Raw genomic sequence first — 24,283 nt, 5'->3', positions numbered from 1 at the left:
GTTTAAGTGACCTCTTATTGCTTCTCCAGTGATGATTCCAACATAGGGCTTCTGTAAACTGGCTGAATTGTATTACAGAAGATAAAGTGACACAAAAGCTTGCTATCAGGGTAACTAATAATCTGGGAAACTAAACTCTCTTAAAATATTCAGCTAGTGTCCTGTCTTGTTACAGAACAACATAAAGACACAAAGAAACCACCCCTTTTTATGTCAAATTAGCACCAAAAATCCATGTTCTTGAGAAGGCTGTGTATATATACACCACTACCTCAAATGAAAAGGAACACTGAGGGAGAAACACACAGAAAGAAAAGATGTGAAGAATAAATATCCCCTCTGATAAATTAAGGAACTCTTGATTAATAAGGGTGGGTAGCTCTCATTAGCCTGTCTTTCCAAAGAAAATGAGGTTTTGGACAGAAACAGTTCTAACTCATCTGAAGTTAGGGTATGAAGAGCTTGTTAAAAATGGAAGCACAAATTGGTTCTTTATTGGGAAATGAAAGTGTTTGCAATCTTCAGCTAAGATGCTGCTGAAACAAGTTTTAAGAGAAGTCATTGCTGCATTAGAGAAATAAAAAGAAGAAAGCATTTTAAAGTACTTATAGCTTGGTAGCTTTGCCGCAGATTACTTCTACCCCTTAACAGTATGTCAGTGTATTAAGCTATGCAGAAATATCAAGCTGGTGAGCTAATGAAAGGTTTGGACACTGGTAACAGTGAAGCCATGGGAAGACTGAAATCAAAAGCGATGACAAAACCTTTCTGAGAAGATGGATATTTATTCAGTCTACACTAAGCTTTGGGCTGCTGTAACCACATGACTACTATCAGTATTTTAAAACAGCTTGTGTATACATGCTGCAGTTATTGCATTAACGTAACGTTTGTTCCCTCATTTACGCAATGTAGATAATAGTACCAAGTCTGAGATAATAGTAACAGGAAAAAAGGATTTTGATCTAAATACAGTTTTATCTTGTATTATTAGAGCTCTTGAGCATGGTAAGCATTCACAAGCTCCACAAACAACCTAGTCAAACCCTTTTGTTCAGCACAAACAATAAATTGGCTAAAAAGATTAAACGGCTTGAGTGAGCAAGGGCTACGGCACTGGCTGGAGTCTAAAGTATGTGCCAGAGAAGGCAGGACAAGAGGAACTCCTGAAGGAAGATGAAGAAAAAAACCCACTGCTAAATGTAGAATACACTACTACTACTGGTATTTCTGAGCAAAAACCTTGAGCTGATAATGCCTTTTTCTACTAGGTGTAGAAGAACGTGGGGGTATTTTTGTCTCACGTAAGTACCTTCAAGATGTTCTGCCCAAGTATGCAGGCAGAAGCAGGCACACTTCTCCCTGCATCTGAGACACTAGGGAAAAGGGGAGAAGTTATCTCAGTTTTGATTTCTTAAAATCACACTTCATAAAATTATTTCACAATATGATATAGAATTATCTGTATAAATGCAAAATACTAGAATTTAAAATATAAAATTGTTCTGAAATCTCAAAATCTTTATGAGTTTATCTGTTACTAATGCCTATATAACTATTAGCAAATAATGAAGTACACATATTTAAATACAAACATAACCTTTAATTCTTACTTAGCTTTTGGTCACAAATTCATTCCTTGAAAATGTATTTTTAACGTTGTTAGATTCTGAATAACAACACAGAGCATACTGTTAAATTTCTTCGCATTTTTCCAGCAAATTTCTGTTTTCAGAAGGGATTCAGTGCTGTAAGATCCTGTGATAATGCATTTTAAAAACAACTGTACCCAAAGAATACTGTCTGAATATAGTACAATTAACTTTCTTATAAACTTACAAGACCTTATTGTAATTATATTTATAGTATCAGTTTTGTAAGTAAAGATTCTGAGAACCATTTTAGATGGGTTTTGGGTAGAGGCATGTATTGTAGGTTAGTGGAAAGAAAAGTGCTTTGCTTATACACATAATGCCAAGATGATCCACCTGTGGACAGGGAGGACTGGATGGTTGCCACTTGGCATGAGTATTTTCTGGGGTTTGTTGTTAATTCTGCAAAACCTGCTTGATCTTAAGAGTTTTAATGTTTTAATGGCCTACTAGGGAGTGCTGGGGTCCATCTGTCAAACAAGGGGAAGAGCATCTTTGGTCATAGGCTTTGCCAAGCTGGTGAAGAGGGCTTTAAATTAAAGTTGACAAGGGAGAGTAACCTCAATCCATCCCATTCTTATCAGTTTGATGCCAGTGCCAACAATAGATGCCCAGAGCCTGGAGAGGGGTCACAGGTCAGCAGGAGAGCACCCAAAGAGCACCACAAAGGAATTCCAGGCAGTACATCAACTCCATCTACGGCCCAACTTAAATGCCTCTATGCAGCATGGGGAATAAACAAGTGGAGCTAGAGACATGCACACGCCTGCAGGGCTACGATCTTACTGGCACCACAGAGATGTGTGGGATGGCTCCTATGCCTGGAGTGTTGGAATGGAAGGATACAGGATCTTTAGGAAGGAGAGGCAGGGGAGACAGGAGGCAGGGGGGTGGTGTCACCCTCTATGTCAGTGACTAGCTGGAGCGCACCAAGCTCCACCTGGCAATGGATGAAGAGCTGACTGAGAGTTTATGGGTCAGGATTAAATGGAAGGCAGGGACAGGGACAGGAGATGTTACAGTGTGGGTCTGCTACAGACCACACAACCAGGAAGACCTCTACAGACAGGTAGCAGCAGCCTCATTTTCACAAGCCCTGGTACTCATGGGGGACTTCAACCACCCTGATATCTTGTTGGAGGGACAATACTGCAGCACACAAGCAATCCAGGAGGTTCCTGGAATGCACTGATGGTAATTTCCTTCTGCAAGTGATAGAGGAGCCAACAAGGAGAGGTGCTGTGCTGGACCTTGTTCTCATCAACAAGGAGGGCTCGTGGGGAACGTGAAGCTCAAAGGCAGACTTGGCTGCAGTGACCATGAAATGGTGCAGTTCAAGATCCTCAGGGCAACGAGGAGGGCACACAGCAAGCTGGCTACCCTGGACTTCAGGAGAGCAGAGTCTGGCCTCTTCAGGGATCTGCTTGGTAGAATATAACGGGATAAAGCCCTGGAGGGAAGAGGGCCCCAAGAAAGCTGGCTGGTGTTCAAAAATCACCTCCTCCAAGCTCAGGAGCAATGCATCCCAACAAAGAGGAAGACAGTTAAGAATGCCAGGAAGCCTCCATGGATGAACAAGATGTTCCTGGACAAACTCAAAACACAAAAGGGAAGCCTACAGAGGGTGGAAGCAAGGGCAGGTAGCCTGAGAGGAATACAGAGAAACTGAGCAGACAGGGATCAGGTTAGGAAGGCCAAAGCCCTGACAGAATTATATCTGGCCAGGGACATCAAGTGCCATAAAAACAGTTTCTATAGGTATGTCAGTGACAAAAGGAAGACTAGGGAGAATGTAGGCCTTCTCCAGAAGTAAAAAAGAAACCTGGTTACCTAGGATATGGGGAAGGCTGAGGTACTTGATGAGTTTTTTGCCTCTGTCTTCACCAGCAAGTGCTTCAGTCACACTGCCCACGATGCAGAAGGCAAAGGTGGGGACTGGGAGAATGAAGAACCACCCACTGCAGGAGAAGATCAGGTTTGAGAACATCTAAGGAATCTGAAAATGCACAAGGGAGACCTGATGAGATGCATCCACAGGTCATGAGGGAACTGGTGGATGAAGTAGTTAAGTCACTATTATACATTATATTTGAGAAGTCATGGCCATCTGACAAAGTTCCTGCTGACTGGAAAAAAGGAAACATATCCCCCATTTTTAAAAAGGGGAATAAAGAAGAGCCAGGGAACTACAGGCCAGTCAGTCTCACCTCTATGTTCAATAAGATCATGTAGCAGATCCTCCTGGAAACTGTTCTAGGGCACAGGGAAAATAAGAAGGTGATTTGTGACAGTCAACATGGCTTCACTAAGGGTAAATCATGCCTGATGAATTTGGTGGCCTTCTATGACAGGGTTACAACATTGATGGATAAGGGTAGAGCAACTGATATCATCTATCTGGACTTGTGCAAAGCTTTTGACAGTCCCACATGACAACCCTGTCTCTAAGCTGGAGAGACATGGATCTGATGGATGGACCACTCAGGGGATAAGGTATTGGCTGGATGGTCGCACTCAAAAGTGTTGTAGTCAACAGCTCGATGTCCAAGTGGAGAGCAGTGACGAGTGATGTTTCTCAAGGGTCAGTGTTGGGAGCGACGCTGTTTAACATCTTTGTTGGCAACACAGATGGTGGGATCGAGTGCACCCTCAGCAGGTTTGTTGATGACACCAAGATGTGTGGTGTGGTCGACAGAGTGGAGGGAAGGGATGTGCCATCCAGAGGTACCTTGAAAGGCTTGAGAGGTGGGCTTGTGCAAACCTCATGAAATTCAACAAGACCAAGTGCAAGGTCCTGCACATGGGCTGGGGCAATGCCAAGCACTGATACAGGATGGGTGATGGGTGGATTGCGAGCAGCCCAGTGGAGATGGACTTGGGGGTATTAACAGATGGAAAACTGACTATGCGCCAGCAATGTGTGCTCACAGACCAGAAAGCCAACCATGTCCTGTGCTGCATCAAGGGCCAGAAGGTTGAGGGAGGGGATTCTCCCACTCTACTCTCCTCTCATGAGACCCCCCCTGCAGTGCTCTGTCCAGCTCTGGGGCCCCCAACATAAGGAGGACATTGACCTCCTCGAGCAGCAGGTCCAGAGGAGGCCACGAAGATGATCGGGGGCTGAAGCACCTTCCCGCTGAGGGAGTTGGGGGTGTTCAGCCTGGAGAAGAGAAGGCTCGGGGGAGACTTTATAGTGGCCTTCTAGTACTTAAGAAGGGCCTACAGGAAAAATGGAGAGGGACTCTTAATCAGGGGGTGCAATGATAGGATGAGGGGTAATCACTCTAAACTGAAAGAGGGTAGATTTAGATTAGATGTAAAGGAAGATGTTCTTCCCTGTGAGGGTGGTGAGGCCCTGGCACAGGTTGCCCAGAGCAGCTGTGGCTGCCCCCTCCCTGGCAGTGCTCAAGGCCAGGTTGGACGGGGCTGTGAGCAACCTGGGCTAGGGGAAGGTGTCCCTGCACATGGCAGGGGGGTGGGAACCGGATGATCTTGAAGGTCCCTTCCAACCCAAACCAGTCTGTGATTCTGATTAAGACTACTGAAAACTCAAATACATTCTTGAATTTTTCTTAGTTTGTATTATGCAACAGAAACCTGAAATATGATAGGGTGACACTCCTGAAGCCTCTAATTTTCCCCTGAAATTCATGCAGGTTTAGATGAAAATAAAGTTCTAATCTGTATGAAACTGTTATGCTAGGTTGAATTAAAATTTATTCAGATCTTGTTCTCTAATTTTCAGAGCATTGCAAATGTGGTCGAGTAGGCACAATACAGTTTCCTGAACGAAATAAAGACAATACGGGTACAGCTAGAGCTCCAGGCACAAAACAGACAACAGCTGCTCATGGTACCCCATGCTACTTCTCAGTCCTTAATCAAACAGTCATCACAGAACTACAGTGGTAAAAATCTCTCAATCACATTGCTCTGTATTATCTTTATCTGTATATGAAAACAGAAACAAAATTACATACTAATGTATTTCCTGGATTATTAGCAGTCTCTATAGTGAACGGCTTTCCAGGCTCTGTGGCTTTTATGTTAGCAGAATAAGGGAAAGGATCTACTAAAAGTATCTTTGGTACATTTCTATCTTTTAGTGCACCTTTTGAAAAAATGGAACATAGTAGACTAAAAACCACCACCAAATAAGTAATAATTTATTAAAAAAAAAAATAAATCACAGGAACAAGTGAAATATGCTATGTTAAAATGGATAAGAGACATTCCAGTTTTGCATTCCCACATATAATAATCTTCATCATCTACTCTGTAGCTGAACACTTGCTGTTGAACATTTCTACATACTGAGCTATAGAACATATTGTGCAAAATGCTTGTAACTGAGAGAACATATTGAATGAATAGGGGTTGAGGGACAAAAAGATCTCTTAATATGTATTTTTTAAATAGGTAATTCAATCGTGTCAGTCAAACAACATTCCAGAGCATCCTGTATTTTCTAAAATAATCACCTATCTGAAAATGACACCAATAACAAATTTCACAGAAGCACTGTATTTCCAACCAAAAATATCACTTAATAGACAAGACACATTCTCATATCTGAAACCAAATAACCAATAGAGAATAGAATTTTATTAGAGTAAAAAAATTTCTATTAAATGAAATTGGAGGTAAGAAGAGAGATACTGTAGCTGAAGAAAAAGCAGAAAGCTTAAACCAGAATTACTAAGGGTGTAAAGGGAAGCAGTGTTGTAGTATAACTGTGTTTCTCTGAAATAACTGTCTGCAGAAAGTTACTTGAGGTGCTATGTCAGCTTTGAACTTCAAGACTGTCATCACCTATGGAAAATACACTTTTATGCTTTGGTTATGCTCTTGTGATGTTTATACGTTTGCATGGATAAAGGGGAAAAGCGCAAGTGAAGAATCCAAAGTAAATTTCAAGTTACAGTGAAAGAAGGTGAGAAAAGCATACATGAAAACAAGACAAAAATTTTGGGATAACTATACTTCTTCCCTCTTAAGCCACCATCCATTAGATTTCTGCCTCACAGTGCTAAAAAGAAAGCAATTTTAAGGAGTCCCCCAGAACAAGTGAGACAGGACAATTCTTTCTAATTAAGAAAGCAATCTAGAATTTAAATACAGTGAGTAGTATTGTATAAAAGCATGAAAACATCCCTGGGTAGCAATTTTCTGTATCTCAATGTCAGAATCATCCCTAAAATGTGCAGCAAAGGATTTCTTTACATCTGAAGCTAAGTGTTCTAATATAATCTTTCACTAGCAGACTGTCCATTTCCCCTGCTCACCTTATCTACACTGCAAATAACTGCACAGATTTCATAGAATCCTTCTCTAAATAAGGCACTTGTTCAAGTATTTATAGCTTTGACAAAATGTATCCTCTTATACAAGATGACTCGTCCAGAGGTCAGCTCTCAATAGATTTTCAGAAGAAAGAGCATTTCAGAACAGCATTTAGTCACTTTTAACAGTGAGATTAGAATTTTCTCCCATGTAATAAATTCTTACAACCCCTGTGTTGTTGAGAGGCTTTTGTTCCTCCATTACTGGGAGTTCCAAATTTAAATTCAGCCATGTCAGGGAAGCCTACTCTACTTTGAAGGCCAAGTGTTTGCTGACCCCATGGAGAAGAGTTTCAAGTTTGTATGTGCTCCATTATTTTTAATCAAACTACTCTTCCTGAAAGAAGTATATAAAAATTGCCATACCAGCTCAGTCCACACAACTCAATATGTTGTTTCTGTTAAGAAACAAATGCTCAGGAAATAAACATATTATATAGACTATGATTTGTCCCCTGGTACACACTTACTGCCCCTTGATATCTTTAGTTCTAGAACTTCACTGACCTAGATGCTGCATGCAGATCGTCAGCTTTAACAGCCATAGTAGGTCCATCAGTCTAATTTTTTTTTTTTTTTAATCTATCATTACACTTCAGGCTTCCACATGTTACATCAATTATGAAATATTCCGTTCTGCTACATTTGATTAGGCATGTACTTTTATTCCTTTTAAAACTGCTGTCTGAATTTTTTCCTGTCACAAATTCTGATCTGTGAAAAACAGTGAATAATTGCCTTTTTCTTTTTTTTTTTTTTAATTATATTCATTCTGCGTCCCTCCACCATACGTTGTTTCTTGGTTAAAGTGAAAATTTCTAGTCTATTTCTCTTTGCGTGGAAGCCGTTCCAAATCTCTGCTTAATCTTATGATCCATACCATACCCCATTTAAAAGTTAACACAGTAGTCAAGATGTAAGCACATCCCAGGTTTATAGAGTCATATAAACAGGTCTTCTGTTTTGTCCTTGATTGTTTTTAGTAAGCCCTCATATCTTACTTTCTTTTCTGAGAACACAGAAACACAATGCGCTGCTGAGTATTAAGAGGATCTTTTCAGAAAACTATGCACTAATACTAATATAGGCCAAACTAAGATCTGCATTGGACCATCTCTCTCCTGTAGATACACATTATTTTTCTTTCCAGTATGAGAAACACTATGAGAAGACACAGAAAAGATCCAGATATAAACAGAAACAAAGACTAGAGTCTGGAAGAATGAGGTCAGGTGAAGAGGCAGAATAGCGTAAATTCAGATGAAGCCTGAAGGTGGCAAAATGGTCTTAGAAGAGGCTGTTTGAGTTCTAAGAGTCACAGATCCTCAGAGGGAGGAAAGCTCATGAAAATGGCACATGTAACAGAAAAAGACCCCTCCAAAAGAAGCCTGAAATAAGAAGATCAAGAAAGGCAAGAAAAGGTCACTAAGTGCAACTAGAAGCTGTGGTGGATTTGGGTTGGATGAGAAGACAAAAAAACAAAGCCAGAGAGATGTACAGCATAATCCCTCAAGGAAATCCCTGGCATTATACATGAAGCTTTTAAAAAGAATTTGGACTGTGATTTTAAAAAAATTGAATATTGACCAGGAAGCTGGGCTGCTATATCATTAAATTCAAAAGCAAATGATGGGCTTCAAAATTATATTCAAACAAATGAACACTTTACTCCATTCTATTCTTCTCAATCAATAGTGCATATGAAAAAAAAGTCTTCTGATACTTAACTCTGAGACTCTGTACATACTCAATTTTCCCTACTTCCATAAAAAGTTGCTTTGGTCTGATACTGATATACCCCGCCACACAGGAGTCTTGTCTGCATTGCTTCTGAATGCAAAGGAAAGAAAAACCGCAGTTGTAGCATTACTCATATGTATACTGTGTCTGGTTGGGATGGAGTCGACTTTCTTCACAGCAGCTGGTATGCTGCTGTCTTTCAGATTTGTGACTAAACACAGCAATGTTTTAACTATGGCTGAAGAGTGCTTGCACAGCATCAAGGCCTTTTCTTTTCCTGCTCTGCCACCCCAGTGAGTAGGCTGGGGGGACACAAAGAGTTGGGAGGGGACACAGCCAGCATTGCTGTCCCAAAGAATACTCCATACCGTAACATCATGCTCAGCAATAAAAGCTCAAGGAAAGGAGGAGGAAGGGGGGGTAACACTAAGTGGTTGTGGTTTTTGTCTTCCCAAGTGACCCTTCTGTGTGCTGAGGCCTGGCTTTCCAGGAAATGGTTAAACATCTGCCTGTTGACAGGAATTAGTGAATTACTTCTTTGTGTTAAGGCACTTGTACTGTTGGAAAATGTAAGGTATTAAGACAAAGGGATTTAAAAACTGCAACTGGAAATAAAATATTGGCATGAATTCTAAGTCACAAGCAGAATGAATATTTTTAAAATCAAGGTTTAAAACATATAGAAAGAACTTTTAATAAGTTTTATGAAACTGTCTAGATTGAGACTTGATCGATGTTTCCTAACCTGTGCCCTATGTGTTTCTTTTCAGACATCAGATAGTAAACATAGTAAAACAGAGCAAAAAGGACACAGCTTTTGTTTAGTACACTTTAAAAAAAAATATTTTCTAGCACTTTCATTTATAAATGAAAGTTTAAGTACATCCAATAAAAATAACAAACTTTAACCTGACAGTGATCTAGTAACTCTCCATAACCAATGATGATGTTTCTTATTCCAACAAACATATATCCATTTATAACTGTTAGTTCCAGAACAAGCCAGAGAAAACAAATATTTCTTCAGCTCCATAAAACAGTGTATTTCAAATGCATTAAATTTAAAACTTCCTAATAACAAGGAGGATCCCTGGTTACAGATCTTGTAAATATTGAAGCTCCCTGAACACATTTAGATAGAGGTTTGTGGCTAACAAGCTTCAAATAGCTCATCCTTGCACCACAGAAAAGTACTAGAACCAATTCTGAAACTAGTACTAGAACTGAAAAGCCAGATGGAGCACCCAAGCTGCAGCTGCCTTGCAAGTGAAGAACCCTTTCCCCTCAGCAACACTTACCAGTCCAGACAAAAGCACCAGGGCTGCACAGCCTCTAGTTCCAGACCAACTTTTTCAGTTGAGTAGCTTATTAGTTTTAATTGCAGGCTACCACAGGGCATTGCAAGAGGATAAGGAAGAAAATTCCCTCAAGAATTTGGAAACATACGATGAAAGGAGACAAGCTTGTTCTGAATATAACTACTATTGGTAGATAAAGCTGACATGGAGCTTTAAAGAGGTTACAGGGGACTACTTTGGGCCAAGAGATAGAGTTGGAAGTTTCTAAGTGCTTAAGACATTTTCTTATGTTCTGCTTTGCCACATAACTGCAGCTAAGGTTTTGCTTCAGACAGATGAAGTTGTTCCTACAGATTTATGAGTCATTAAGCCTAAACAACCAAAGAAAAACACATGCAATATTAGCAATTTTTGCTACAAACTGCCAAAGAATCTCATATGTTAAGAAAATTCTTTTCTTAAAGCACAAGTAATGGAGAAGGTCTTCAACAAAGCTGAAAAGTAATTTCCCTCAGATAATCAGTATGCCTAAACAGAGAGCTCTTTATGAAACTTCTGTAGAAAAGATTTAGGGACTTGTTCATATGACTGGAGGTAAAAATTATTTGGTATGTGAACTACAGAACAATCTCTGTGATACATTTGATGGAACCTGGTTGGACTACAGAGAAGCCAAGCAGAGAAACTGGCCTGAGAAGAAACCTTGGTCACTTAAGGTAAGCATGTTTTAATTATCTCAAAAGGAGAGTAAATGCAGTTTTTTTCAGGCACATGCAAATTCTGCTTGCAGTTGAAGCAGATAAAGGCTTGTCTCACTCATTCCCCCAGACTAATCAGAAACCATCAGGATAGCACGAGGCCAATTCTACTTATATGAACTTTAAGAAGTGCTTATTAGATTAGACTCATCATGATCGATTACTTTAGGTAGATGTCAGATCTTTGGAAGTTTGCCAGGTACAACTTTTTCATTAGATACCATATTGAAAATAGGCTGTGCTTCTATTACACCTCAGTATTGCTCCTCTGCATAACAGAGTACTCTGGGCTATCATACCGAGTCCTCCAGTCACGGTGAGGAATATCACCTGATGAAATCACTTGATGCTTACAGATGAGCTCATTAACAGGAGACAAGAGAGGCAAGAGAAGTATTTTTTTAAGCCAGGCCTATTAGGGAAAACACGTGCTAATACAGTCAAATAATGGATAAACAACTGAGCATGAACTCCCACTACAATGCTGCTGCAAAACAAGGTAACAGCAGATAGGATTACAGAAGAAACATTTCCCCTCTATGCTGCATTACTGACAGTGGCAGTTAAATAAAAGAAACAGGCATGACATTCATATATTATAACAGGCACTGAAACACTAGAAAGGCTGCACAAAGGGGAGCGGGAGACGACTGACATCATTGTAACATGGGATTTGTAACCTTCAGCAAGACAGAATATGCTACTGATTTTCAAATGATGAGCAAAACCCAGAAAGAATGAACTAAAATACTTTCAGTTATCTTCAAAAACTTCTAGACAGGTTCCTTCAAATGTAGATAGACACTGTTAAATTTTACATCCACAGACTTAATATTGTATTTATCAGGTCTTCAATCCTACAGTATAGCTTGTGTCCTCTATAAGATTTAAAAATAAAACCACCAAACAACAAAACAAAACAAAACAAAAAAACCAGAGCTCCTCAATAATTCCTTTATCATCTTCAGTCCTTATGATGAAGTGACCAATTCTAAAGCTCTCACAACTACCTCCCAGAAAAAGTACCTAGCTCCTCCTTCTAAGGTTGTAAAATACAAGGCAGTGACAAAGATGGCTTCTGTCAGACTTCTATCTCCTGTCATGTGCAAATGGAATTCAAAGTTCATCCAGGAATGTCTAACATTGAGCAGTTAACCTTGTTTTGGTTATCACATTTTCTTCTCACAACTTTTACCAAGAAAAAAAGCTTCTGTAGCACTTAAGTATTAAATCAACTTCTGATCTCCTGTCAGAAGTTATCTATTCTTACCTTTTAGATTTATCTACCCTCTCTTAATTGAAGTCAGCTAATATGAAGGAGATATAAAACACAGTTTAGATGAGATGTGATGTGATTTTGCCTAGAAAGAAGTTAGTTATTCAGAATCTCTTAGATCTTGTTAATCTCAAAGAAGCTTTGTAGATGTTTCCAAAACAAATGTGTATCAGTGATTATGTGCAGCTGCAGCTACTGAATTGCACAAAAAGATTAAAAGCATCCTATCTGTCTAGACAAGTATTATATAACCTTTATGCCTACATACAGGCTGGAGCTGAAAGGAACATCTTATAAAGTGGCACAAAGACCTAAAACTTGGGAATGTTTTAGAACTTCTGCTTGAAGTACGTGGAGATATACCTTACCCTCTAATAATATGAGTTCACAACTCAGAGGTGTATTTAAATAACTTAAAGTTAGGGGAAAAAAAAAAAAAAAAAAAGGTAGTTAGGCACCCAGGAGGAGTTTCAGGTGACAGCCATATTAAATCCTATCTAACCTATTTCTCTCCTAAGCACAGACTGGGTATTGAGGGTGGAGAAGGAGAGAAAGAAAAAGGGTAGCATTCAGTCTGCTCCCAAGTGAGGAGTCAAATGAGCTGATACTAGTTTAAGAAAATCTGCCTTGCTATACAGCCTCAAAGATCTCTCCACAAAAGCAGGACTTTGCTAGTATCTTACGTTGTTCTATTGCATTCCACCTAAGCTGAGCATAGTCTGAAGAACATCTGCAGCACCATTTAAGAACTACCAGTCTACTTCCTCCAATTACACCTCCTGTCTGCAGCTCTGTTTAGGACCATTCATGGAAAGACACTTATAGTCTTCTCATGTAGATAAATCTCCTTTTATGTGTTAATGGAATGGTAGGCAGGGCTAAACAATCTAAACCAAATCATAGGCTTTGAATATTCAAAGCCACATTTTTACCTATATAGGAATCAAAGGAAGTTCCATCTGGTTTTTGTCATATTAACTATGCTGATGCCAAAATGCCAGAATACATACTGTTTTCATAGAAAAAAAAAAAAAAAGAAGTTTGCCCTTCCAGCTCTCTACATTTACACAGTATCAAATATACTTAGACTGTAATCTGCAGAGCCCTCCCTGACAATTTTAGAAATAGATTTCAGTTTCTTTAATCACACTGACATTTAGAATTTTTTCCAACTATATAAACAATCTAATCTGCTATAAAGTGAATTCTTTCTCATCAGCCAAAAAGAAAAATCCCTTTAATAATCTTTTACATACTGTAGTCGACTCATACTTCCTCTCTTCTGCCATTGTTTTCTAAATTAAGTAACACCTGTCATGCATCGCAGTTTGTAACCACCTTCTCCTCTAGCTGTTCTCCTACACACATCTATATCTTTTAAGTTTTGTGTTGAAAACTGGACACTGTATGCAGCAGAGACATCACAGGGCTCTGAGCAACCTGATCTAGTTGAAAATGTCCCTGTTCATTGCAGGTGGGCTGGACTAGGTGACCTTTAAAAGTCCCTTCCAACCCAAACAATTCTATGATTCTATGGTCAGCTGCAATGAATAAATAGCAGTTAACTCTTAAATCACCTTTTCAGCTGAATCTCAAATCAACTTTTTGTTCAAATTCAACTTTTCTGTAATTAACTACAAAATATGATTTAATTGTAAAGCTGTTTCATGCTTCCTTCTCCCAGTCAGTCAGTAACTCCTCACTTTCTATTTATTAATAGACTTGGGTTTTTTTGTTAAGCAGCATTTCTGTTTTCACTGACAAAGTAAAACATACCAATAGAAAGAGATGATCAAACTCCTGATTTGAGCAGCAGAGCTTTTATTACTAATGATGAGAGAACTGAAAGCAGATTCAGAGTCCAGACTGCTCTATCTAGGAAATCAGTAGGGAAAAAAGAGACTACCCTGGCAATTAGGCATACTTGGTATAAATCAGACACAAATTAAAACCCCCTACAATGCTGTCCTTATAGAATTTCATTTCAGTGTAAAGACACACTTTCAGCACTTCAGAAAAAGCGTTCTGCAATAAGAAAAGAGAAGTTGGAGGTGATGGAGCTAAGAGTGGCAAACAAGTGAGATAGCAACATAGCTTAGAAAGCCATAAGAAGAAGCTAAGTGTCACAAGAAATGGACACCATTCAAAGTATATTTTATATGATATATCAAACCATCCTAATCTAAAACCACTTAAACTTTTTTTTTATACTATCCTCGTGGTCTATTATACTGTATTTCTACCTTTACTGCTAACCCATCGTCTGCTAATACTGTGAACTCCTGTTAAAAGTATACTCTGATTATCTATTAATACGCTAATAAACCTAAATCTCTTCCACTCTCTTTGTTAAAATATTTTATTAGTGTCATACGTTACAAATGCACTTCAAACCTTTAGAGTGACAGAGCCATTTGCTGAGAAAGCATCAGAATTTTTTATGTAAATCTGATGTTGACATCTGATATTAGATTACAAAGAAAAGAGGCAGTTCATCTATAGTCAGAGCAAATGAGCACCAAAGAAATCCTAAACTCTAAATATGAAACTGGTAGGAGGATGAATTAAATATTATTTGGTATTTGAGGTATCATTATGGGTGAAAATCTTGGCCAAATACTCTTTAGAGTATTTTAATCAAACTATATTCTCATTTCAAAAAAGGTTAAATTATCTCTCTGCTGGCACTCTCATGCTTTGGCCCCATGCTGTCCTTTGCACTTCTCTTTGCATAATAAAGCATTCAGATGCCACAGGACCTTTGTCACCTACAAAAGGCTGGGCTGAACAATATAGCCTTACATTGTTTCTTCATTTTGGAGATTCACTCATATTACACATATTGCAAGAACTCTTAATCGGTACTCAGTCTAAAACTGCAAGAATATCGATTGGGAAAGACAAAACAAAGTCTATACGGTGTTACCACCAGGCAGGAAGAAGCAGACTTTTCTTGCACTATAATCTGTCATAAAATCAAGGGTCATAAACAGTCCTTGAGACCTAACAGATGTTTTGAGACTTTATTCAATCTTTCAAAGTGATAAAAACATCTACATTGCAGTCACTTATGCTTCTTACGCTATAAGCAAACAGAAAGCCATTTCATTTATTTTGCAGTTTACAATAATTTCTTACAATCTTCTTATGTAAGTTATGGGCAAGGAAGGAAACTAGAAGATTTCATCTCTTTTGGTAAACAGTAAGTAAAATGATCATTCTACAACAAAGGCAATTCATCCTTTCTGAAAGTAAACTCCAGCAATGCAAAACCAAAACTGTGTGGCATGTAAGCATACCTGCAGTTCAAAAAAACCACATACAATTCTCAAAAAGAAAACCCAAAACACTCAAAAGACAAATCTTGGTTGAAAATTAAGACCTTTGAAATAGCTTGACTTTAACACTTAGTTAGCAATTATTAAAAATTTATCTATTGCATTCAGCGATTGTCAAGCAACGACTATACTTGTCCCCTGTACCTCTATCATTTCAGAATTATAAATTATCAAATATATACATGTTAGAAATTTCCCAAGAATGCAAGCATATATGCATATATGTCATGTACCTGCAGCAACATGACAAAATGAATTCTGCTTCTTCTTCATTACTAAAAATCCCCTGTAACTGAAAGATGTCAAATATACCTTATTTTCCACTACTTCTCAACAAACACTGAAAAATGTGCTCTGCCAGTGTAAAGTCTCATCATGTTAGGACCCACTGTGGAATACACTTTTTGTTTGTGTAAAAAAGATGCAAACTTTTCCCCTCTTTCCTTTCCCTTGTAACATGCGGTATGCTTGTGCATACTAGCAAGAACATTTTCAGCTGGTACTAAAGTTAACTGAAGAGAAAAATAAACAACCACACAAAAAGGTTTGATACAATTTCAAGTCTTGCTCAGAGCTCATGAGGTTGAATTTTATTTTAGAGGTAAATACAACACTGAGAAGACCACTGGTCCTGCCATGAAGTAAAAATTAGATTATCTACTAATATACTTGAATTAAAACAAGTAATAGAGGAAGAAATAAGTATCAGCTGTATGAAACCACATACAAAGAGAAAAGATCTACATGTTAAGATAGCTGATAACAACATAATTATCCAGAAAACTCCTAATTTATATGTAGTTCCTCCTTAAACAAACAGGGGCAATAAGGTGCACACAACTCTGCCATAGAAATACCAACATGCACAATCTGCTACTTCTGATGACTCTTGTGCCCTTTACTGCATGCGCTCACTGGACGTTAGTTCACAAACAGAAGTAAGTAAAAACCAATGTGGTTTTAAAAATATTTGTCTGTATTAAAGACCAACAGCTTGACAAGCATATTACCACTAAAGCACTAAGCATGCTTCATCATAATACTTCTTTATATAATTACAAAACTACTCACAAGGATATCATGAAGGAGCTTTTCTTTGCTTAGCAATAAGAGCCAGATACTCACAAAGAAGGGTCTTGGACCAGATCTTTAAGGTTTATCCCACTACGATCCTCGGCAAGGTTCCTGAAGCAACTGTCACTCACTAAAAAAAATAGAAATAAAATTAAAACAAAACAAAAACAGAGAGAAAAATAAAAGAGGTGGAAATCTAAGAACAGAATGCAGTTGTTTTGATTAACTAGAAACACTTTTTAGTGTTGGGTGTAATTTGAATGTTCATATATGAAGTGCGATTTTCAGTGAGGTTTCACTCAATTTAAAGATAAGTCAACTAAGGCAAAGTGATAAACTCTGTATCATAGATTGTGTGAAAACAATCCATTTCAGCTGGTGTCCTTACTGCTTCTCCACCTGTGGCTACAGGAAGTCTCAAACACAAACACTGGATGCACAGATACACACAGATAATCTATACCCTTAACAGCAGAGTCTTTAATCATGCACCAGTCAGTATTCTTTACCTCATCAAAAACAGCGAAAGTTGCTATGTATTTAAGTTCACAGTGGTTCATGGGTTAGCAAAGATGTTTAATATGAACAACATCCAAAACACGCAATTAAGACCAAAAATTTATTCAAACAGCCTATAATTAACTTCTAAAGAGCATGTAAAGCAGCTAGCTACTGTAAAATTACAACACAGTAAATTTCACATAAGTTTAAACGAGTATTAGTGTGCTTTCATTTTCTTCACTACATTAAAAGTGTGATTTAAACATGAAACTTCATTCTCTTGGCTAATTCTCTAGCACATGTACCCCATTCCCACAAGCAGGCTCATTTCTCTTAAACACAGCCATAGTCAATTTGAGAGGTGGAGAAAAAGTGGGAGCACGAATGCTTTTAAAAACTTCAGCATCAGTTCAAAGGAATTAGTTCTTTCCAACTAAGGCAAACTTTCTGAAGGACACAGAGATTATGATATGGCAAAATCAGTGTAAGGATCCATTTGCCATAACTAGCAAGGTAATCTGCAGGATAGAGGAGAGCTTATGAAGAAAGGCATTATTGGTCATCTTCCGTTACAGAACACAGCCTTGCATTTGGTGAAAGGGGGTGTGTTTAAAATCATCTGCAAAAGCAAGTGTTCCTACTTCTTCCTCTCTAAATGCAAGATACTCTTTTTAATTTACATCTGTAAGTATTCATGCGCATCACCAGCATCAAAAAAATGCAAAACATTCCCCAAATAAGTTATTTTCACAGATTACTATATATACTGTGACAGACCTACCTAACACACTAAAAAACTGCAAAAAAGTTTCTACTAGTACCCCTTGTTGCCAATACATCTCACAAGCATGAAGCCTGTTAATCTGCTGGGAAAGACAAGTACTAAAAGAAAGGGTCCCAGAAGAAGGGGCTGGGGTGGCTGATGGAACAGGTACTGGCCCCACAAAGCCTGACAGGTAACAGTGTATGACAATAACAGCAGTATTTGTCAAGTGTGGTTAACATCAAGAAGTTTACCGGCTTTGCACCTCAACACTGTAATAAACAGTTGATTATCTAAGGTTCTGTTATCTGCCATCTCTGAAGACACTACCTAACAGTTGCTTGTGACATGCGATCCCTTGGAAGTGAGGCAGTGTATCACATGAAGGGTCTTGTCTTTCAGGTGATTGCCACAGATCTTCAGCTTAAACAACAGCTACCTGTGCTAACGAAGTCCAGAACTCCTGCTTGTTCCTCCTGTAACAATTTAATCACTGTCTGTATACTAAACTGAAAGTTACCTGAACTGAGTTTGCAAGCACTACCTACCTTGCCAGGGAAGGCCCTTAGGCCTTCAGAAAATTTTCATTTCCATGCCCATCTACTGCACTGAACTCAAGACCCTTGAAATTACAGTCTCTAACTCCTGAGTTAAAGAAGTAATTCCAAGATCAGAAGTCTTGCTAACAACCTAGACTCTAGATTTTATGGGAAAAGAAAATCCCAGCTAAATTGATATTTGATAGTTTATGTTTGTCTCTTAAGTCTGGCAACAAAACAGTAAACAGACTATTTTACCTACTGTCTTGTCATATATCCTACACTAGTGATGTATCAACATAACTCGTATGCCAACACTATACATCATGAATAAAAATGATTGTCAACAATGTTTTTTCACTACTGACAAATCAAATATTTCTTAAGCATTAAATGCTTAATCTAAACATGCCATATTTCTTCTGCTGTCTTCTCCAATCTCTTCATTGAAAGTAATTACAATCATAATTGAGGAAACTGTTGAAACTATTCTAAAACTTTTTAAAGAGAAAATGAAAAGTAACAGCATAAAATTATCAGTAAACCTGGCCATTAATTGACTGTATGTTACTCACAAAGTTTATAAAACAAAACATGTTTGAAATAAATGCTTAAAATTAAAGCCTAGATTTGCCAGAGACTCGTTGTCTTTCTTGTCTCAATATAACTCTAAAATTATTAATACCCTTTTTATAAATGAAGTTGAAACTGCAAATCTTCCCTCTAGTTAGCGGAGCTGGGCAATATGATTTTTGTTAAAAAGACTAAATCAACATCAGTCAAATATCTAAAAACTTTGAAAAGGTATCAAACTTGTCTCCCCAGATTTGGTTGGTTGTTTGTTGGTTTGTTTTTTTACTGTAGGACAGTCAGAACACTGGGAAGCTGCAAATTTGCAAACAAGCATCCTCTTAGGTTACTGTTCCAGGCAGACCCAGAAAACACAGATGCCTCAAATAAATGTGAAAAAATTCAAACCTAGTTTTAACAACCAAGAATTCCAACAGTTAACATTCACCAAAATCAAATTGCTGGAAACTAATATTTAACTATAATTGCCAATTAAATTACTAGCATTGATAGCAATAGGAAAGTTTCCAGTGAGAGGAAATAATTCAGTGGAATAAGCTGGAATAAGACCTCTTTGTTGCACCTTACTGACCTCCACATAGGCACAGCCACGCTCTATCACATCCTTGCAAACTCTAGCCCAGGAAAGAAAACAAATGTTCAGCAATAAACATGGGGTGGAAGCAATCAAGAAGAGTAGGTACTACATTTCTCACGGCTTAGAAAACTGTAAATCAGCACTGCATGTATTTTTAAAAATTGTATACCCTGATTGAAATGCAAGCTTGTTATTTTAAAAAGGACACAGGGTGAAACTGTGTTTGATAGTATGGCAGAGAAAGATCAGGATGATCAATGGGGCTTTAAGGTTTGAGGGAAGAAAAGGCAGAAGAAAACTGCATCACAGTCACAAATTGTAGTACATACACAAAGGCCATGCCTAACTTCTTGTCTTTAAAGCACAACCAAGGGAGACTTTTGCATAGGACATCTATATGAACACAATCCCCATGAAGGATTTTGTCTTGCTTCAAATTTTCATTTTTATTTTTTTAATCCCCCCAAAATTTATAAAAGTTAGTATTTCAAGCAGTGTGGAGTGCATGGTTTATGGAGAGATACACCCATCTCTACATATTCACCAAATGACTGAGCCTCTTATCTGTATTACACTCCCAATGTACACTTCCTTATAGACAAGGAGAATAAAAAAAGGTTCCTAAAACACATTTGCTCCATGAAGTATTGTACATGAAATGTCAGTCTATAAGATACTAGAACTGTTTTTTAAGAAATTAAACACTGTCACAAATATTATGGGCATAGACTGAATCCACTCCTACCACGGAAATGCATAGTCTGAAAAACATCACACTAAGGACAAATCCCTAAACATCCATTGAACAGTTTGACTTTCAAGAGAGCTGTAATTCATCCTATCAAAATTATTGATACATATCATGTATCAAAATTAAAGAGGTTTTATCAATAGCTCCAATTCTCTCAACATTCATCCTACTCTCAGCTCCTGGTTTCTCCTACCGACGTTCTGTTTCTGACCTATGTCTGGTCTTGTGCCTAGGAAGTACCATAGATGGGAAACCAGTAAGGGAGTCAATTACACAGCATACAAAATTCCGTGTGAAAAGGTTAAAATCAGCATTCACACTCTAATGTGCAAACATCCAGTTTACAATAGCTGCAAAGCCTTCCCACTTGTGAATTTTTAAATCTGGCTATATGTTTTTTCTTTTCCTTTGGTTTCTTTAACAGTTTTAAATGAGACTATATTGAAGGAAAATTGATTATTCATCTGTTGATTTAAAAAATGAGAAGTTCTTCAACTCTGAAGGTAAACAAGTATTTTCCTCAGGTAGATGCAGGATATAATCTGTTGCAAACTTTATATTTTTAAAAATGTTTTTTTAAAATGTCCTAGACTTTGAAAACAATATAGCCCTTTAAAACTGTCACTTAATCTCTTGTCCTACACAGTGTATTCCCAGTAAAAAAAAAAGCCCTCTTTAGATCAAAGCACTTCCAATTCTACAGGTGTTAGCAGGCAATTTCATATCATATTCTTTAGAAAAAATGCATTCATTACCCACAAAAAAATGAAGTGCTATCTATAATTTCGTAAAGAAAATAAATAATAAAATTTACTCCCCTATATCAAAACATGCACTTCCAGAAAAGTGAGAACTACAATTTTCCTCTTGGTTCTCAGAATTCAGAACTGCTTTTAGATTAGTTGTAGTTACTTGTCGATAAAACCCAAGAATGCTACACTAAGAAAAACAGTCCTTGATAACTGTGATGCACTATGAGTTTGAAAATACGTGGACTACTACAACATGCACAGTATGCATAGTATAAGATACCAATTTCTTAAATTTTTGTCTTTTAATGATAACCTAAATTCAGTTCTTTTTCTTAGGACTTCATCTGTTTGTAGAATTTCTGGCAGACTTTCCACAGCAGATCTCTCTTCCTTACCCCTCTTTGTTATAAGATCATTTATATGTTTAGGTTTTTATATCAGATTCATTCAGCAGCTGATAAATACAGGAAATATTTAATACACTTGGAGATGTTCTGGAAAGTACTCGTCTGGCACAGCATTGTATTCTACTCTGGTTTTGCTTGCAGTAAAGCATTATTCAGAAGTCTCATTTCAGATTCAGGTGGTTATGTTCCACACACTGCATGCAAATGTAGCAGGATTCAAGTATTTTGTTTTTATAGGTCCAACCTTATACACACTGCAGCAAGCACCCGCTTTTACCTATTGTAATTGTACATCTTGTTGACTTCAAGACATAACAAATGCTGCTAAAGAAGCTTAGGTTTTAGGATACAAGGAGGTAACAAATTTTTGTCAGACCTCAAAATATCTCTCTTTAAAAGCCTATTCTCCTGCAGACACAGAATTCCTGTCCTACAGGCATAAAGAAGGCAAAGGAAAGGGATAGTACCAGCATTTGAAGATTTATTCTCTTACTATTAAAATGGTTTTAAGGTATTTTGTAGGTCACATGAACAGTAACATCAGAGATAAATATCCTGCCTCTTTTCTCTGCTACTGCCATATTTTTCAAGTGACTGCATGTCAACCAGAAAACATACATAAAACAGATGGCATATTACAGAAATTTTGTAGCACCTTCACCAGATCTATTACAGAAAACAGCAAATTAATTATAAGAAGAGCACTTATACTATTTGCATATCCGCTCACAAATCTCTCTGATGTATTTACAGAATAAGAACTACTAGTCTGCACGCAAATTGCAAATGCTTGTAACTGCTAAGAAAGTGCATTGTCTGTGAGTAGCAGAAATAATGAGGGCTCGTTTCCTAAGAAGTTGTGATCTAAACACCATTTGCTATTACCATAATACATCCAGATTCCCTCTGATACCCACCCAAGGAAGAGAGCTAAAGCTAATACAAAGCCATGCATGGGAAATCACCAGTCAATACCAATCTGCCTTTTCCTCAGTGGGGGTAATAATCTGAGTCTCCTCTTTGTCTGTGTGCTAATTTTAATTTATCGATAACTATTTTTAAAAATTCTCTTTTTGTTACGTTGCGCTTAATTTTCTACTATTCATTTATCACTTCTTTCATACGTGGGTTAAACAGGTTTAAAAGGGGGAACCTGAAAGACAAATGGAAAGACTGAAGGATGACATAACCTATCTTTTGATCATGTAAACCTTGTTTAGCCATAGCAGATTATCTAAAAACCACTCTCAAAATTGCAAGGCACCCATGCACACCATATTTCAAGTTTTCTTCCCTTTTCATTTCCACTTTAAACTTCATTCTACTAAAAACAGAGAATGAATTCATAATACAGCAACACTTTCTGTTTTAACCCACAACTATTTAACAACAAAAGTAGTTGCCACACCTTAACATAGTCACTAATAGGTTGTGCAGTATCTGGACAAATATGTCACTGCAGAAGCAATTTTTAAAATTCTGTTAAAGCACGGTGGTATTCACAGCACACAAATAAACAGCACTCAAAGATTTGCTTAGGTGTGAGCAGGTTCAAGTGACAGAAAACATGCCACACCCCTCACAGCTTCCAGTATTCTGACCTGAAAGCTATGCAAAAAAAGTAACATTTTATTTAAAAGAAGCATTAAAAGAGCTAAAATAGCCACATGAAGAAAGGAGTCTCTTTTATATGGATTGTATATCTTCTATTTTCAAGTATAAAACTCATTAAATCAGTGAAAAATAACACAGAATCATCTAGGTTGGAAAAGACCTTGAAGATAATCCAGTCCAACCACTGACCCAGCACTGACAGTTCCCAACTCCATCATATCCCCCAGCGCTGTGTCGACCCGACTCTTAAACACCTCCAGGGATGGGGACTCCACCACCTCCATGGGCAGCCCATTCCAACCCCTAACAACACCTTCTGGAAAAAAATGCTTCCTAATATCTAGTCTAAACCTTCCCTGGTGCAACTTGAGGCCATTCCCTCTTGTTCTATCACTTGTTACTTGGTTCAAGAGGCTCATCCCCAGCTCTCTGCACCCTCCTTTCAGGGAGCTGTAGAGGGCGATGAGGTCTCCCCTCAGCCTCCTCTTCTCCAGACTAAACCCCCCCAGTTCCCTCAGCCGCTCCCCGTACGACCTGTGCTCCAGACCCTGCACCAGCTCCGTTGCCCTTCTCTGGACACGCTCGAGTCATTCAATGTCCTTTTTGTAGTGAGGGGCCCAAAACTGAACACAGGAATCGAGGGGCGGCCTCTCCAGTGCCGAGTACAGGGGTCAGATCCCTTCCCTGTCCCTGCTGGCCACGCTATTGCTGACACAAGCCAGGATGCCATTGGCCTTCTTGGCCCCCTGGGCACACTGCTGGCTCCTGTTCAGCCAGCTGTCAATCAGCACCCCCAGGTCCCTCTCTGACTGGCAGCCCTCCAGCCACTCCTCCCTAAGCCTGTAGCGCTGCTGGGGGTTGTTGTGGCCCAAGAGCAGCCCCCGGCATTTGGCCTCATTGAAACTCCTCCAGTTGGCCTCAGCCCATGGCTCCAGCCTGTCCAGGTCTCTCTGCAGAGCCTCCCTACCCTCGAGCAGATCAACACTCCCACCCAACTGGGTGTCATCTGCAAACTGACTGAGGGTGCTCTCGATCCCCTCGTCTAGATCATCAATAAAGATGTTAGAATGGCCCCAACACTGAGCTCTGGGGGACAACACTCGTAACCGGCCATCAGCAGGATTTAACTTCGTTCACCACAACTCTTTGGGCCCGGCCATCCAGACAGTTTTTTACCCAGCAAAGCGTGTGCCCATCCAAGCCATGAGCAGCCAGTTTCACCAGGAGAATGCTGTGGGAAATGGTGTCAAAAGCCTTACTGAAGTCAAGGTAGACAACATCCACAGCCTTTTCCTCATTCAATAAGCAGG

At 38.5% G+C, this 24,283-nt stretch overlaps 1 protein-coding gene across 15 annotated transcripts in view; it reads right to left on the bottom strand.

Moving 5' to 3' along the window:
* The window catches only part of GPHN (gephyrin), a 220,963-nt gene that overhangs the window by 191,798 nt on the left and 4,882 nt on the right, over positions 1–24,283 (bottom strand). For 13 of the 15 annotated variants that reach the window (XR_003398497.1, XM_026849618.1, XM_026849622.1 and 10 more), the window contains exon 2: positions 16,530–16,608. Coding sequence is in view for 13 of the 15 variants with exons in the window: in XM_026849618.1 (XP_026705419.1) it covers positions 16,530–16,608 (79 nt within the window). In the remaining 2 variants the exon portion in view is untranslated. Of the gene's footprint in view, positions 1–16,475; positions 16,609–24,283 lie in introns of those variants that run through there. The other 2 variants (XM_026849623.1, XM_026849626.1) reach the window with 2 other exon arrangements.

This window comes from Athene cunicularia, assembly GCF_003259725.1.
Source record: "Athene cunicularia isolate RWA chromosome 5 unlocalized genomic scaffold, athCun1 chr5_part1, whole genome shotgun sequence".
Taxonomy (NCBI): domain Eukaryota; kingdom Metazoa; phylum Chordata; class Aves; order Strigiformes; family Strigidae; genus Athene; species Athene cunicularia.
This window is presented reverse-complemented; position numbering and strand designations above follow the sequence as displayed.